This window comes from Pelophylax lessonae (assembly GCF_965119305.1).
Source record: "Pelophylax lessonae genome assembly, chromosome: 1".
Classification (NCBI taxonomy): domain Eukaryota; kingdom Metazoa; phylum Chordata; class Amphibia; order Anura; family Ranidae; genus Pelophylax; species Pelophylax lessonae.
Window position 1 is genome coordinate 32,774,634 of NC_138768.1, and position 15,441 is coordinate 32,790,074.

Here is a 15,441-nt window from a genome sequence, read left to right on the forward strand (position 1 = left end):
AATACTACAGATGGCAGAAGTATTGGGCGCGCCACCGGTAATTAAAGGGGAATCCTCATATTTTTTTGGACCAAGATCCAAAATCCTGTTTCTATAGCAAAATATCTATGGGAAATCTGTACCAAGACTGAACCTCAAATAAACAAGTCAGTGAAAGCCATACTGAGTTAAATAACATATGAGCCCCACAACATTCATCTATGGCACACTACAACATAATGGATGGATAAAGATTGATGTGAACCTTCAGGTCCCTCTCGATCTCTTCATACAACTTGGAGAGCTTCTCCTCGCGGTCTTCCAGGGATGTACTGGCCTCGTGGTGTCGTTTCTGCCAGTCTGCAAAGTAGGTCTTGTCCAAATCTTTGTATGCCAGGACCAGAGTGCGTAAGCCCTCGCCAGCAAACTCCTGTAACGGGGAAGAATGAGAGAAGGACAAGAAAGGATAAACAGTCAGAAATACATTGATAGATTGGACATTTTTGATGAGTGATTCTATGGTCTTTATTAAAAGAAAAAAATATATTTTAGTTATATATTATATGGCCAAAGTTTGTACATCCCTGATCATCACACCTATATGGGCTTGTTGGCTACAACCATGGGCAATAATATGGAGTTAGCCCCACCTTTGTGATTATACCAGCTTGTACTCTTCTAGGAAGGCTTTCCCCAACATTTATAAGGTCAGGTACTGATTTTGGATCAGAAGACCTGCCTCATAATTGGCATTCCAGTTCCTCTTAAAGGTGTTCAGTAGGGTTGGTGTCAGGGCTCTATGCAGGTCATCAGAGTTCCTCCCCACCAAACCCGTAACACCATATCTTTATGGAGCTGGCTTTGTGCAAAGGGGCGCAGTCATGCTGGAACAGAAAAGGATTTTCCCCAAACTGTTACCAAACGTCGGAAGCACACAAATGCCTAAAATGTCTTTGTATGTTGAGTAATAATTGTATAATTCACTGGAAATATCAGAACTCAATAGATAGAGCCTGGAGGTAAGTTGGAACCTGGTGGTCTATTGGCACTTTTACGCTGCAAGTACCGGCTCGGCTCCACTCGGCACTGCTTGGCCCAGCTCGGCTCAGTTTGCTTTTCCACTGCGTGGTACGAGTCAGCACGTTTCAGCTCTGTATAGGCTCTACTCGGCTCGGTTTGCTTTTCCACTAAGTAGTAAGTGGGTGGGATTACAACGATTCTCTGACCAATCAGTGGCTAGTAGTGACAAATAATTAATTCTGCATGCAAAGGATTGTGGGATATGGTATCGGTACGGCCCGCTTGGAACCCCAACCGAGGTGGTACTGTTTAAGCGAGCCGTACCATGTAGTGGAAAAGCACCGCTGTACCAAACCGTACCGAACCGTTGTAACACGTACCATGCGGTACCATGCAGTGGAAAAGCGCCAAACCGAGCCAAACCGATCCGTACCATCCAGTGGAAAAGCGTCATTTGTCTCAGCTCCTGACTTTTTACATGTCATGGGAGTCACTCATAATTGGCAGTAAGTGTAAAGACTGGGACCTCAGCTAAGGGATGGTGGGAACCCATCATAATGGGCACAACAGGAGTACAGACCCGGGAACTTAACTCAGGGATGGTGGGAACCCTATATAATGGGCACAACAGGAGTACAGACCCGGGAACTTAACTCAGGGATGGTGGGAACCCTATATAATGGGCACAACAGGAGTACAGACCCAGGAACTTAAATCAGGGATGGTGGGAACCCTATATAATGGGCACAACAGGAGTACAGACCCGGGAACTTAACTCAGGGTTGGTGGGAACCCTATATAATGGGCACAGCAGGTGAACAGACCCAGGAACTCAGCTTAGGGTTGGGGGGAACCCCTTGTAATAGGCACAGCAGGTGAACAGACCCTGGGAACTCAGCTCAGGGATGGTGAGATCCCTCAAAATGGGCACAACAGTTGTTCAAACTTCAATACTCAGCTAAGCGATGGTGGGAATCCCTCTTAATGGGCACAGCAGGTGTACAGACCAGGGGACCTAGCACGGAGATGATGGCAACTCATCATAATAGGCACAGCAGGTCTGCAGACCAAGAAACTTTAGTACAGAGATCTCACCAAGAGAGTCCTGGAGAGATAGAAGAAAGTGTCAGGGGGTTTAACCCCCCCAGCATTTACCAAAACATTGAAATATAATTTTAGTGGACATGACTTATAGGACTTACATTCAGATGGTCGGTGGTCACCTCCTTCAAGTCTGCACTTGATCGGTCGAGAAGTTCGTAGACAATGGTGTCGGCCCCCTTGCAGTAAAGGGTCAAACGCCCCTCTGGGCTCCGCACTGCCAGAAGGAAAAAAAAAAAGATACAGTGATACAAGAATGCACCCTAACAAAATAGCCTTCACACATGGTGAATGATTAGGAAGCAGGAGAATATTCAAAACAATCAGAAGATCCCACCATAAATGTTCTTATTTTGGATTTTTGCCTTTGTAGGAGTCTTCTGGAAGAAGTTGTAGACCTTTAGTAGACACAATAGCCTATATGTTGCTCTAGTACTTCCTTGATAGAACAATGGGATTCGATGCAACTATGGACACACACTCAAAGACAATGCAATTGTAAACAGACAGGTTTTTAATACAAAATATAAAGATAGAGCCGCACTAACTTGAAACATAAATAATCAAACCATGTGCTTAATTAAACAGTGAATGTAAACATAGCATCCAAATGATATAATCATAATGTTCATAAGAAAAGTATAGTAAGTCCAAAAAAGATGTGCAGGGTGTAGAAACAGAAATTCATCCACCGCAATATTGTGACTTCTCAATCCGTGATAAATTGAAGACCACGCTATGCGCTTACCACAAGGCAGATGATTTAAAGCCCATCAATATATATATGGTGCAGCTCCTGTCCGATGCAATGGGTAACAGAATGACCCCTCTAGCTGGTTCAACCTGTCGGAAGCACCGATCAGGAACAACGCTACAGCACGGACCGTCCAGGTCCAACACTCTCCGGCATAAACCACAAAGAGATGGAGGCCACAAATGGTGAAGTAAGTAGGCACAATGTTTAATAAAAAAAAAGGTAAATAGCTCACATGTAAACAGAATAAAAAGCGCTTATAATCGGCAGAATCCGATGATGCAGCCGCCCGACTTCCGGGTGTTACGTGGTGACGTCAGCATGCCTTTCCGACATGTTTCGTCATAGATGACGTCTTCCTGGGTCTTCCGAAACGCGTCGGAAAGGCATGCTGATGTCACCATGTAACACCCGGAAGTCGGGCGGCTGCATCCTCGGATTCTGCCGATTATAAGCGCTTTTTATTCTGTTTACGTGTGAGTTATTCACCTTTTTTTATTAAACATTGTGCCTACTTACTTCACCATATGTGGCCTCCATCTCTTTGTGGTTTATGCCGGAGAGTGTTGGACCTGGACGGTCCATGCTGTAACATTGTTCCTGATCGGTGCTTCCACCAGGTTGAACCAGCTAGTGGGGTCATTCTGTTACCCATTGGATCGGACAGGAGCTGCATCATATATATATATTGAGTAAAATAAAATCCGCGCTAAGGTTATCAAAGGATTTAAGAAGAATATATGCACAGATCAGCTGCAGCCTACCCTAAACTATAGTCCGAGGACTATATAAATGATGTATAAAAATTGAGGTATTGGCGCTACTTGATCTATTAAATTGCAAGACAGTGGAATAAATATGTGTAAAAAAACTGTGGATGTGTTGTTGACACACACAAATATTGATATATAAAATAGATAAATAATAAAAATGCGTACAATATAAATATAATTGACAATAAATATAGTGTAGTAATAGCGAATGGCCAACAAAGGCGTGGCAAAAAGTGCAAGGTGCTTATCAAAACCAATAACTTAATAAATTAGGAAGGTACGATGTGTATACAGCACTTAATAAAAAGCAATATAAATATGTATATGACCAGCAAGAGGTATAACCAAGTGCAAAAAACAGCGTCTCAATGAATAAATAAATAAGTATTGAATAAATAGAGAAGGTGCTTGGGTGAAATAAACGTGGACAATAAGTGCTAGATAAAATATAAGCATAAAAGTATGCTAATATAGAATGTGTGGTAGGTGAATAAGCATAACAATATGCTATAGAAATAAGGTAAGTGAATGATGTACCAAATAAATACAAATTGGTGTACAGAGAATAATGTCCAATAAGCCAATAATTTAAAAAAGAAAAAACAAAGAAGAAAATAGTCCGTATATTGGTGGATGTGCCAACAAAGTGAAAAAATCTGGGGTGGGTATATCTGGTTAGTAGGTCTTTTTACTAGGGGTCACCCCGCACCTCACCAGTCACCCACCTTGGGGGTCACAGTAAGGCCTTTTTTCACTTTGTTGGCACATCCACCAATATACGGACTATTTTCTTCTTTGTTTTTTCTTTTTTTAAATTATTGGCTTATTGGACATTATTCTCTGTACACCAATTTGTATTTATTTGGTACATCATTCACTTACCTTATTTCTATAGCATATTGTTATGCTTATTCACCTACCACACATTCTATATTAGCATACTTTTATGCTTATATTTTATCTAGCACTTATTGTCCACGTTTATTTCACCCAAGCACCTTCTCTATTTATTCAATATTTATTTATTTATTCATTGAGACGCTGTTTTTTGCACTTGGTTATACCTCTTGCTGGTCATATACATATTTATATTGCTTTTTATTAAGTGCTGTATACACATCGTACCTTCCTAATTTATTAAGTTATTGGTTTTGATAAGCACCTTGCACTTTTTGCCACGCCTTTGTTGGCCATTCGCTATTACTACACTATATTTATTGTCAATTATATTGTACGCATTTTTATTATTTATCTATTTTATATATCAATATTTGTGTGTGTCAACAACACATCCACAGTTTTTTTACACATATTTATTCCACTGTCTTGCACTTTAATAGATCAAGTAGCGCCAATACCTCAATTTTTATACACCATATATATATATTGATGGGCTTTAATTCATCTCCCTTGTGGTAAGCGCATAGCGTGGTCTTCAATTTATCACGGATTGAGAAGTCGCAATATTGCGGTGGATGAATTTCTGTTTCTACACCCTGCACATCTTATTTGGACTTACTATACTTTTCTTATGAACATTATGATTATATAATTTGGATGCTATGTTTACATTCACTGTTTAATTAAGCACATGGTTTGATTATTTATGTTTCAAGTTAGTGCGGCTCTATCTTTATATTTTGTATTTGGTGTATTCCCACTTCAGCTGCAACTTTTGTATAATTTTTCATTATTTTTCACTTTATTCACTGTTTAGCACTGGTTTATTTCCATTTAGAGTGTGTTTAGCGTGGTTATTTTTTGTATTGAGGGTTTTAATACTGTAAAGGATTCTCTTTGAAGACCTCCAATTTTTTTTTTTTTTTTTTAAAGCCCGTAGCGTGTGAAACACACTCAAAAGACTTCACCCGGTGCATAAAAAAGTGCACACACACAAACGTGAGGAACACAAAAAGTTCACAGGGTGTGCGAACACATATGGTCTTCCCTCCGAAGAGGTAGGACCCGAACCTCGATCCCCCGGGGCGCAAGACTCCTGACAGGGATTTAAGGTACTCATGGTCTGTCTGGCCGAAACCAGACTGACCCCGTTCTTCAGGGGGACTGCCGAAACAGCCCCCACCGAGTACTAAGTGGGGCTCCCCCGAAGGGAGACCCCATGAGAGAGGGCGGACTAAGCCAGAAGGCCATATCCACCCCCTCCCAAGATTCAAGGCAGGGCCCGAGGACCCACACCCTACAAGTCGTGCAGTGAAAAAAGGTGATAGAAAGTGACAAACTACAAAGAAAAAAAAACACACACAAACAAAAAGGTGGGGAAGGGGAAGTGGAGGAGTGAATTAGTGCCTAAGTGAAAATACAAGGGCAGGCCTTCCGGCCGGAATAAGAATTCCTCTGGTCGAAGCCAAAAGGCCTTGCCCAAGAGGCAGGTGCTTAAAAAAGTGTGTAGGTGCAGTGACCATGGTGCCGAAAAACTCAAGGCGAGCTGCCCCTCACCAGTGAGAATTAAGGCACCCCTGGGCTGCCACCCCAGGGGCACATACACTACGGGATTTTTCTACCCCGGTATTCTCTTTGAAGACCTCCAATGCTTTACAACACCCAATCATAGGTTTAGATGTCATTTTATGCCTATACCATTACTCACCAATCACAGACATCCTTTTGCGCTCATTGTTGAAGTCCAAAATAGCCAGCAAATCATACACTTTGGTCGTCTCCATCTCTACCACAGTGATGGTCTCTGGTGTCCGGGAGCGAAACACAAAGCCAAAGTTTCTGGCAGCTGTCACCAGAGCGCCCTCGTCTGGAGACTGGGCCTGGTACACCAGCTGACCTGGGGTGGACAAAGACAGGGAAAGAAGTGTCAGTGGGTTCTCTGTTACATCCTGAGGCAGAAGAGGTCAGCTTATGAGATATGGGGGAAAATCACCAAAGGGACCCACATCATACTCAGCATATGGTCTGATAGAGAAGTCTGTCAGAGACTATAGTACAGGAGATGGTCAGAGACTGGAGACATGTCACTGGAGAATGCTAGAGATCACTGCCAATACAGCCTAACAAATCAATGCTCCCACTACTGACTGGTGGGGTCCGAGGGTCAGAGAACAAGTTCCAAAGGAGTGAAGAATAGACACAAACATTAAAATAAAATATTTGGTTTGGGTTCACTACAACTGTGGGTCTGAAATTTGCTCTCCTGCTAAATTCAGGCCTAGCCTTGCTCATTAAAACTGTCCTGACTTTTACAATGCTCCATTACACTATCTGCAGTCTCTTAATTCCTCTAGTGAAGCCCAGCCTGCACTTTTTCTCTCTAGTACATTTCGGCCAATTCTCCCATATTAAAATGTCTAGCTGCTGACCAATTTTACACTGCTCTATTATCTGCAGCCTCCTAATTCTTGTACAAAAAGAAACCCACTTGTATTATTTGTCTCCAGTACATTTTGGCCAATTTTCCCTCATTAAAAATGTCCTGCTTCGAACCAATTTTACACTGCTCTATTATCCGAAATCTCCTATTTCTTGTAGTAAAACCCCTGCCTGCATTATTTTTCTTTAGTACGTTTCGGCGAATTCTCCATCAATAAAAACGTCCTGCTGTTGGACATTTTTACACTGCTGTATTATTTGTAGTCTCCTATTTCTTGTAGTAATTTGTGCTCCCTTGTAGTATTTCTTGCTCTCCTAAGGGCTCTTTCACACGGGCGGTCCGATCAGATCCGCCTGTCAGTTTTTTAGGCGGATCTGATCGGATCCTCCATGCAGCTCTATGAGGCAGCGGGTGTCAGCGGAGGTCACCTCCGCTGACACCCGCTGCCATCCGCATCCGATCCTGTGCTGAAATCTGGACGGATGGAAACCCTATTTTTCCATCCGTTCAGTAATCGGAGCGGAGCAGATCTGATGAGAGCGGACAAGCGGTCCGCTCTCCTCCGATCCCCCATAGAGGGCAGCGGGGGCTGAGACAACTCCCTCTCCGTTCTGCAAGCGGAGACGGAGCTGTCATCCGCCCGGCTCAGCGGGGATCGCGGATCGATCCCCGCTGAGTAACACGGATCCGCCTGCGGAGGCGGACCGTGTGAAAGAAGCCTAATACTTGCTCTATTATCCTCAGTCTCTTAATTCTTCTAGTAAAGCCCCAGCCTGTACTTTTTCTCTCCAGTACATTTCCATCAAATCTCTCTCATTAAAATTGCCAGCTGCTGGCCAATTTTACACTGCTCTATTATCTGCAGTCTCCTAATTCTTGTACAAAAACCCCACCTGTATTATTTGTCTCCAGTACATTTTGGCCAATTTTCCCTCATTAAAAATGTCCTGCTTCCTACAAATTTTACACTGCTCTATTATCTGCAGTCTCCTATTTCTTGTACTAAAACATCTGCCTGAATTATTTTTCTCTAGTACATTTTGGTAAATTCTTCCTCAAAAAGAATGTCCTGCTGCTGGACATTTTACACTGTCTATTATCTGCAGTCTCCTATCTCTTGTAGTAATTTGTGCTCTCTTGTAGTATTCTTGCTCTATTATCTGCAGTCTCCGAATTCTTCTGGTAAAGCCCCAGCCTGTACGTTTCCTTTCCAGTACGTTTCCATCAATTCTCCCTCATTAAATTGTCCAGCTTCTGGCCAGTTTTTACACTGCTCTGTTATCTGCAGTATCCTAATTCTCATGGTAAAACCCCACCTGTATTATTTGCCTCTAGTACGTTTCGGCCAATTCTCTCTCAATAAAAATGTCCTGCTGCTTGAAATTTTTACAATGCTGCAGTCTCCTATTTAATTTTTACACTATCTGCAGTTTCCTATTTCTTGTAGTAATGTGTGCTCTCTTGTAGTATTTCTTGCTTTCCTAGTTCTTGCTCTTTTATCTGCAGTCTCCTAATTCTTCTAGTAAAGCCCCAGCCTGTACTTTTTCTCTACAGTACACTTCCATCAATTCTACCTCATTAAAATGTCCATCTGCTGGCCAATTTTACACTGCTCTATTATCTGCAGTCTCCTAATTCTTGTACAAAAACCCCACCTGTATTATTTGTCTCCAGTACATTTTGGCCAATTTTCCCTCAATAAAAATGTCCTGCTGCTGGACATTTTTACACTTCTCTATTATCTGCAGTCTCCTATCTCTTGTAGTATTTCTTGATCTCCTAATTCTTGCTCTATTATCTGCAGTCTCTTAATTCTTCTAGTAAAGCTCTGGCCTGTACTTTTTCTCTCCAGCACATTTCCATCAAATCTCTCTCATTAAAATTGACAGCTGCTGGCCAGTTTTACACTGCTCTATTATCTGCAGCCTCCCAATCCTTATAGAAAAACCTCTGCCTGTATTATTTGGCTCTAGTACATTTCAGACAATTCTCCCTCATTAAAATGTCCAGCCACTGGCCGATTTTACACTGCTCCATTATCTGCAGTCTCTTAATTCTCTGCCTGAATTTTTTTGTCTATTATACATTTTAGGCAATTCTCCCTCGTTTAGCTGCTGGCAAATTTTACACTGCTCTATTATCTGCAGTCTCCTAATTCTAGTACAAAAACACCACCTGTATTTGTCTCTGGTACATTTTGGCCAATTTTCCCTCATTAAAAATGTCCTGCTTCTAACCAATTTTACACCGCTCTATTATCTATAATCTCCTCATTCTTGTTGTAAATCCCCTGTTCCATTATTTTTCTCTAGTATATTTTGGCCAATTCTCCCTCATTAAAAATGTCCTATTTTTTTTTTATAATAAAGTTTATTATATATAAAAAAATATATTAAAAAAATGTCCTGTGTACTGCTGTTGGCCAATTTTGCACTGCTATATTATCTGTAGTTCCCTAATTCTCGTAGTATAATCCCTGCTGCGTTATTTTTCTCTAGTACGTTTCAGCAAATTCTCCCTGATTAAAACTGTCCATTATCTGCAGTTTCCTAATTCTTGTAGAAAAAAAAAAAACCCTGCCTGAATTCTTTGTCTATTACACATTTCAGGCAATTCTCCCTCATTAAAATGTCCAGCTGCTGGACAATTTTACACTGCTCTATTATCTGCAGTCTCCTAATTCTTGTAGCAAGACCCCTGCTGCATTGTCTCCCTTTTTTTTTTTTTTTTTTCGCATTGGCAAATGTTTCCCATGGCATAGTCCAGCTTTCTGTGTTTAGCAGTAGTTTTCCTATTAGCCCAAAAAATAGTCAGAATGTTATAACAGGATTCGCTCCCCCATAGACTTCAATGGGATTGGCGGCTAAGTTAGCATGGTGCATGCTTTAGGGACTGACCATCGGTGCTTAGCACTATACAGTCCATATAGATTCTGTAAGTCTAATGGTTGTCTTCTCATTCATACCCAGCTTCTTTTCCTCAGACATCGCCGTGTGGCACAACGCAAGCAGCCGGAAGAACTCGTGAGTAGCCGGGTCCCCAATCTTCACCGACTCCACCAATCGATGATCATGAAATGCGAACTTGGGGTCAGCCAAAGAGTTGTAGGAAAAATCCACCTTTTCTGTGTACTGGAAAAAAAAAGAAACATTGTATTAGTAGTAAATTCTAACCAGTTTCCTTTGTGTGACCGTCACAATTGATTATACAGAGGGGTATATATAGTATTGCCTCCCAGGCCAATTCTGACACTTCTCTCCTACATGTAAAAATCATTATTTTATTGCTAGAAAATTACTCAGGACCCCCCAACATTATATATGTTTTTTTAAAGACCCTAGGGAATAAAATGGCGGTTGTTGCAACTTTTTATGTCACGCGATATGTAGGCAGCAATTTTTCAAATGCGATTTTTTTTCTGGAAAAAAAAAACACTTTTATGAATTAAAAAAAAAAAAACACTAAACTTAGCCTCATTTATTGTATAATGTAAAAGATGATGGTCTGCCGAGTAAATAGATACCTAACATGTCACGCTTTAAAATTGCGTGTACTCGTGGAATGGCGCCAAACTTCAGTACTTAAAAAAATCTCCATAGACTACGCTTTAACATTTTTTGTAGGTTACCGGTATAGTTACAGAGGAGGTCTTGTGATAGAATTTTTGCTCTCATTCTAACATTCGCGGGGATACCTCACATGTGTAGTTTGAATGTCGTTTACATATGTGGGTGTGACCTACGTATGCATTCGCTTCTGTGTGCAAGCATGCGGGGGCGGGGGTGCTTTATTTTAATTTTTTTTATTCTTTATTTTATTTAAATATTTTTTTTTTTACACTTTCCCTTAATTTTTTTTTACGTTTTGATCACTTTTATTGCTATTATTTATTAATTTATTTATTTATTTCAGGTACTTATATAGCGCTGTCAATTTACGCAGCGCTTTACATATACATTGTACATTCACATCAGTCCCTACCCCCAAGGAGCTTACAATCTAAGGTCCCTAACTTACATTTATACTTACACATACTAGGGCCAATTTATACAGGATCCAATTAACCTACCAGCATGAGTGTGGGAGGAAACCGGAGTACCCGGAGGAAAGGTAGGCGGAGGCGCAGGCACAGGAAGAACTTGCAAACTGCAGGCAGGTAGTGTCGTAGTTAGGATTCGAACCAGTGATCCTGTTACAAGGAATGTAAACATCCCTTGTAATAGGAATAGAGCATAACAGGTCTGCTTTATGGAGAGATCTGGTGTCTATAAGACCCCACATCTCTCTTCTATGCCTTAGCTCTCCTCTAAAGCCTAAAAAAATGTAAAAATAAAAATTGATCTCAGGCTTCCTAATAAAAAAAAAAAAACGGCAGCATTTACATCTGCCAGCGCCGGAAGTGACGTAATGACGTCGCTTCTGGCCTCCGAGAGTCATAGAGATGACAGGGGACCATCGGGTCCTTGGACAGCTCTATGGTAAACTTCCCCCACTGGTGGGATCATTCTCCAACTTGCCGATCGCACGGGCGAGACTGCAAAAGCACCAGAGTGGGCTGGGTGGATCAGGAGGGGGGAAGTTGTCCCCTTCTGCCGCCTGCAAAAACAATTTGTGATTGTTTTTACTGTGCAGGGAATCATCTGGCTGAAAAGAATGATATCTGGATGATGCCCGTCCAGATATATCATTACTGAAAGTCCCCGACATCATATGACCTGAACCCGGGTGAAGGGGTTAAAGCTAATGTTTAATTTTCTTAGATGGGTTCCCCCATCAACTTCCTAGTGACATTAATAAATAAAACCGTTCTGTCTTTATTATATATCTTCTTTTACACCCAAAGATGTCATCACTGGATCTCTGTAATTCTCTATGCAATGTAGGTTGATCATGGCTGGTGGGAGGGTGCTGTACAAAGCTTCCTGAAAAACTCACAGCACCCCGCCTCAGTACTCCTCTGAAGAGCCCTCAGCAATGACACACTCACAGTAGGCGGGCTCTTGGGAGGAGTTATGCAAATATCAAAATGCCTTGATGGGTGGATGTCAGGTTGGAGGAGTGGGTGTTCCACAAGTGATGTTGGGCCTCCATCATGGCGTAGCAGCTCTCATATGTCTATCTATATGTTATATGTCTACAGTACATTTTGGCCAATTTTCCCCCATTAACCAATTTTACACTGCTCTATTATCTGCAGTCTCCTAATCCTTGTAGAAATGCCTCTGCCTGTATTATTTGGCTCTAGTCAGGGGCGTAACTACAGGGGTTGCAATTGCAACCGGGCCCCTTGCTCCAGGGGGCCTGTGTATCTCCCCAGTACACCTGGATAGGAGGGGGCCGGGGGCAGCATGTAGAGAAATTTCTGTCCTCCTTTTTCCTCCTGTAGCTGCAGGAGGAAAATGGAGGAGATTGGTTCCCCTGTATGCTGCCCCCACCACTCCTCCTATCCAGTTCCCTTGTGTTCTGCTGTCTCTGGGCCCCTGTGTGCTCCCCTGGTTCCACCCCCCTACTGTGCTCCCCTGGTCCCCCTCCCCTGTAAACCTGGATAGGAGGGGGGGGGGTGGCAGCATGTAGAGAAATCACTGTCCTCCTTTTTTCTCCTGTAGCTGCAGGAAAATGGAGGAGATTGGTTCCTCTGTATGCTGCCCCCGCCACTCCTCCTATCCAGTTCACTTGTGTTCTGCTGTCTCTGGGCCCCTGTGTGCTCCCCTGGTCCTCCCCCCTACTGTGCTCCCCTGGTCCCCCCCCTACTGTGCTCCCCTGGTTCCCCCCCCCCACTGTGCTCCCCTGGTCCCCCCCCCACTGTGCTCCCCTGGACCCCCCCTACTGTGCTCCCCTGGTTCCCCCCCTACTGTGCTCCCCCCCCCCCTCTCCTGCCGGCTGCTGCAGGGGATGTGTCACCATAGAGAACCAGGAAGGGGGCGGTAAATATGTAATTTACCAGCTCCTTCCTTTTCTGAATGGACAGAGTCATAGTCAGTGACATTGTAAAAAAATAAAATACAATGATAAAAAATAATACAATTAAAATACCAAAAAAATAAAAACTACTGACACCAGTGGGTGAACTTCCAGGATCGCAAAGTTCACACTTGCGACTGGGCCCTGGCATTCCACCACCGTGGGGGGGCTCCAAGATGACAGGAAGGGGGCCCACTGCAGAACTTGTGAAAGGGTCCCGCTGCAGGACTGTAATATAGGGCCCCACAACGAGAGTGAAGGACCCCAGGATCAGTGGGAGGAGCCCCAGGCTTGAAGGGAAGGGCCCCGTCCTGGGGGCCCTTCATGGATTCTTGCACCGGGGCCCTGAAGGTTCTAGTTACTCCTCTGGCTCTAGTACATTTCAGCCATTTCTCCCTTTATAAAATGTCCAGCCGCTGGCCGATTTTACACTGCTCCATTATCTGCAATCTCCTAATTGTTATAGAAATAAACCCACCTGCATTATTTGTCTATCATAGATTTCAGGAAATTCTCCCTCAATAAAATGTTTAGCTGCAAATTAAACCTTAGCCTGGCACAGCAGCTCTCATAGGTCTATCCTCTCTGTGTATTTATCTGATTGCCTGGACTCTGAGTGTAAAGATTCTATAATGGAAAGCTTACCTCATTAATCTCCAGCCTATTCCCAGCATAGTCATACACATCCCCTGCAGAGAGAAGGACAGAGCCAATGAGAAATTCCTGCACATCACCATTTATTATGTCATTTATTTATTTGCTCTATATTTAGGAAAACTGATGGTGGGGGGGGGGGGGGGGGTGACACCATCACTTGGCTTTGGAATGACTGCAGCCCCCCCAGCAGTGGGAAGTACCAGTTCCGTTCTCATGGGAAATTCAATACAATGAATGGTCAATGTATATATAATCAGCACGGGCACCACCAATGTTTGCCATATTGCTTGTAATATAATTATCTCCTACAATCGTCAGCGCCATCTAGTGGCAATAATGTGGTATTTTTTTGGATTGAGGTATTTAAGGAAAAATACTGCATTATGGCCACTAGATGGCATTGAGGATCATGGGAGATAATTATAAGTAAGCATATGTGATGCTCATGTGAATGATTTTAAAATCCGCACAGCTAATTTTTTTATACATAGAACCCTAAACAGCACATAATTAACCTTGCCAGAAAACAGGCAAACCAGCAAACTGCACATTTTCTGATTCCCCTGAATATATATATATATGAAATTGCTATCCGTTAATTTTATTGTACAATGGGAAAATGAACACCCCATCAAATGGTTAACTTGGTAAATGGGAACCTCTCATAATGGGCACAGCAGGTGTACAGATCCAGGAACTCAGCACAGGGATGGTGGGAACCCCTCATAATGGGCACAGCAAATGTACAGACCCGGGAACTCAGCACAGGGATGATGAGGACCCCTCATAATGGGCACAGCAGGTGTACAGACCTGGAAACTCAGCACAGGGATGGTGGGAACCCCTCATAATGGGCACAGCAGGTGTACAGACCCGGGGACGCAGCACAGGGATGGTGAGAACCCCTCATAATGGGCACAGCAGGTGTTCAAATCCAGGAAAGCAGCACATGGATTGTGGGAACCCCTCATAATGGGCACAGCAGGTGTACAGACCCAGGAAATCAGCACAGGGATGGTGGGAACCCCTCATAATGGGCACAACAGGTGTACAGACCTGGAAACTCAGCACAGGGATGGTGGGAACCCATCATAATGGGTACAGCAGGTGTACAGACCTGGGCACTCAGCACAGGGATGGTGGGAATCCCTCATAATGGGCACAGCGGGTGTAAAGACCTGAGAACTCAGCACAGGGATGGTGGGAACCCCTCCTATTGGGCACAGCAGGTGTACAGAAAGTTAGAAGAGGCTATTCAGTGGTTTAATCTTTAGCATCCACCAAACACTGAAATACAAATTTTAAGTCATGCAATCCTTTTACTTTGAGTCACGCAGTGTAAATCCAAGTTTGGTAATGAGGCTACAAAATATGTAACTGAGATATAAACACTGTTAGCGCAGACCACCAAGAAAATCGCTATTTATTTATAAACATTGATAAAACACTTGAACGTTTTTTTTTTTTCAAGCCAGTTAAAAAGATTACTTCCAGTGCCTTGACAAAGTATTCATACCCCTTGATATTTTCCACGTTTTGTCATGTTACAACCAAAAATGTAAATGTATTTTATTGGGATTTTATGTGATAGACCAACACAAAGTGCTACATAATTTTGAAGTGGAAGGAAAATTAGAAATGGTTTTCAAATTTTTCTTACAAATATCTGAAAAGTGTGGCGTGCATTTGTATTCACCCCTCTTTACTCTGATACCCCTAAATGAAACATAAAATCCCAATAAAATATTTACATTTTTGGTTGTAACATGACAAATGTGGAAACTTTCAAGGGGTATGAATACTTTTTCAAGGCACTGTATTTGTATCTACTATGAATACGGATTGTATCTGTGATA

At 42.6% G+C, this 15,441-nt stretch overlaps 1 protein-coding gene across 1 annotated transcript in view; it reads right to left on the reverse strand.

Annotated features, from left to right (window-relative positions):
- LOC309554636 (phospholipid-transporting ATPase ID-like) overlaps positions 1-15,441 on the reverse strand; it is a 194,272-nt gene that overhangs the window by 32,992 nt on the left and 145,839 nt on the right. Inside the window, exons 14-18 of the mRNA XM_082256354.1 lie at positions 13,574-13,617; positions 9,933-10,098; positions 6,236-6,424; positions 2,202-2,317; positions 245-409 (exon numbers count right to left, since the gene is read on the reverse strand). Of these exons, the coding sequence (XP_082112480.1) occupies positions 245-409; positions 2,202-2,317; positions 6,236-6,424; positions 9,933-10,098; positions 13,574-13,617 (680 nt within the window). The remainder of the gene's footprint in view (positions 1-244; positions 410-2,201; positions 2,318-6,235; positions 6,425-9,932; positions 10,099-13,573; positions 13,618-15,441) is intronic.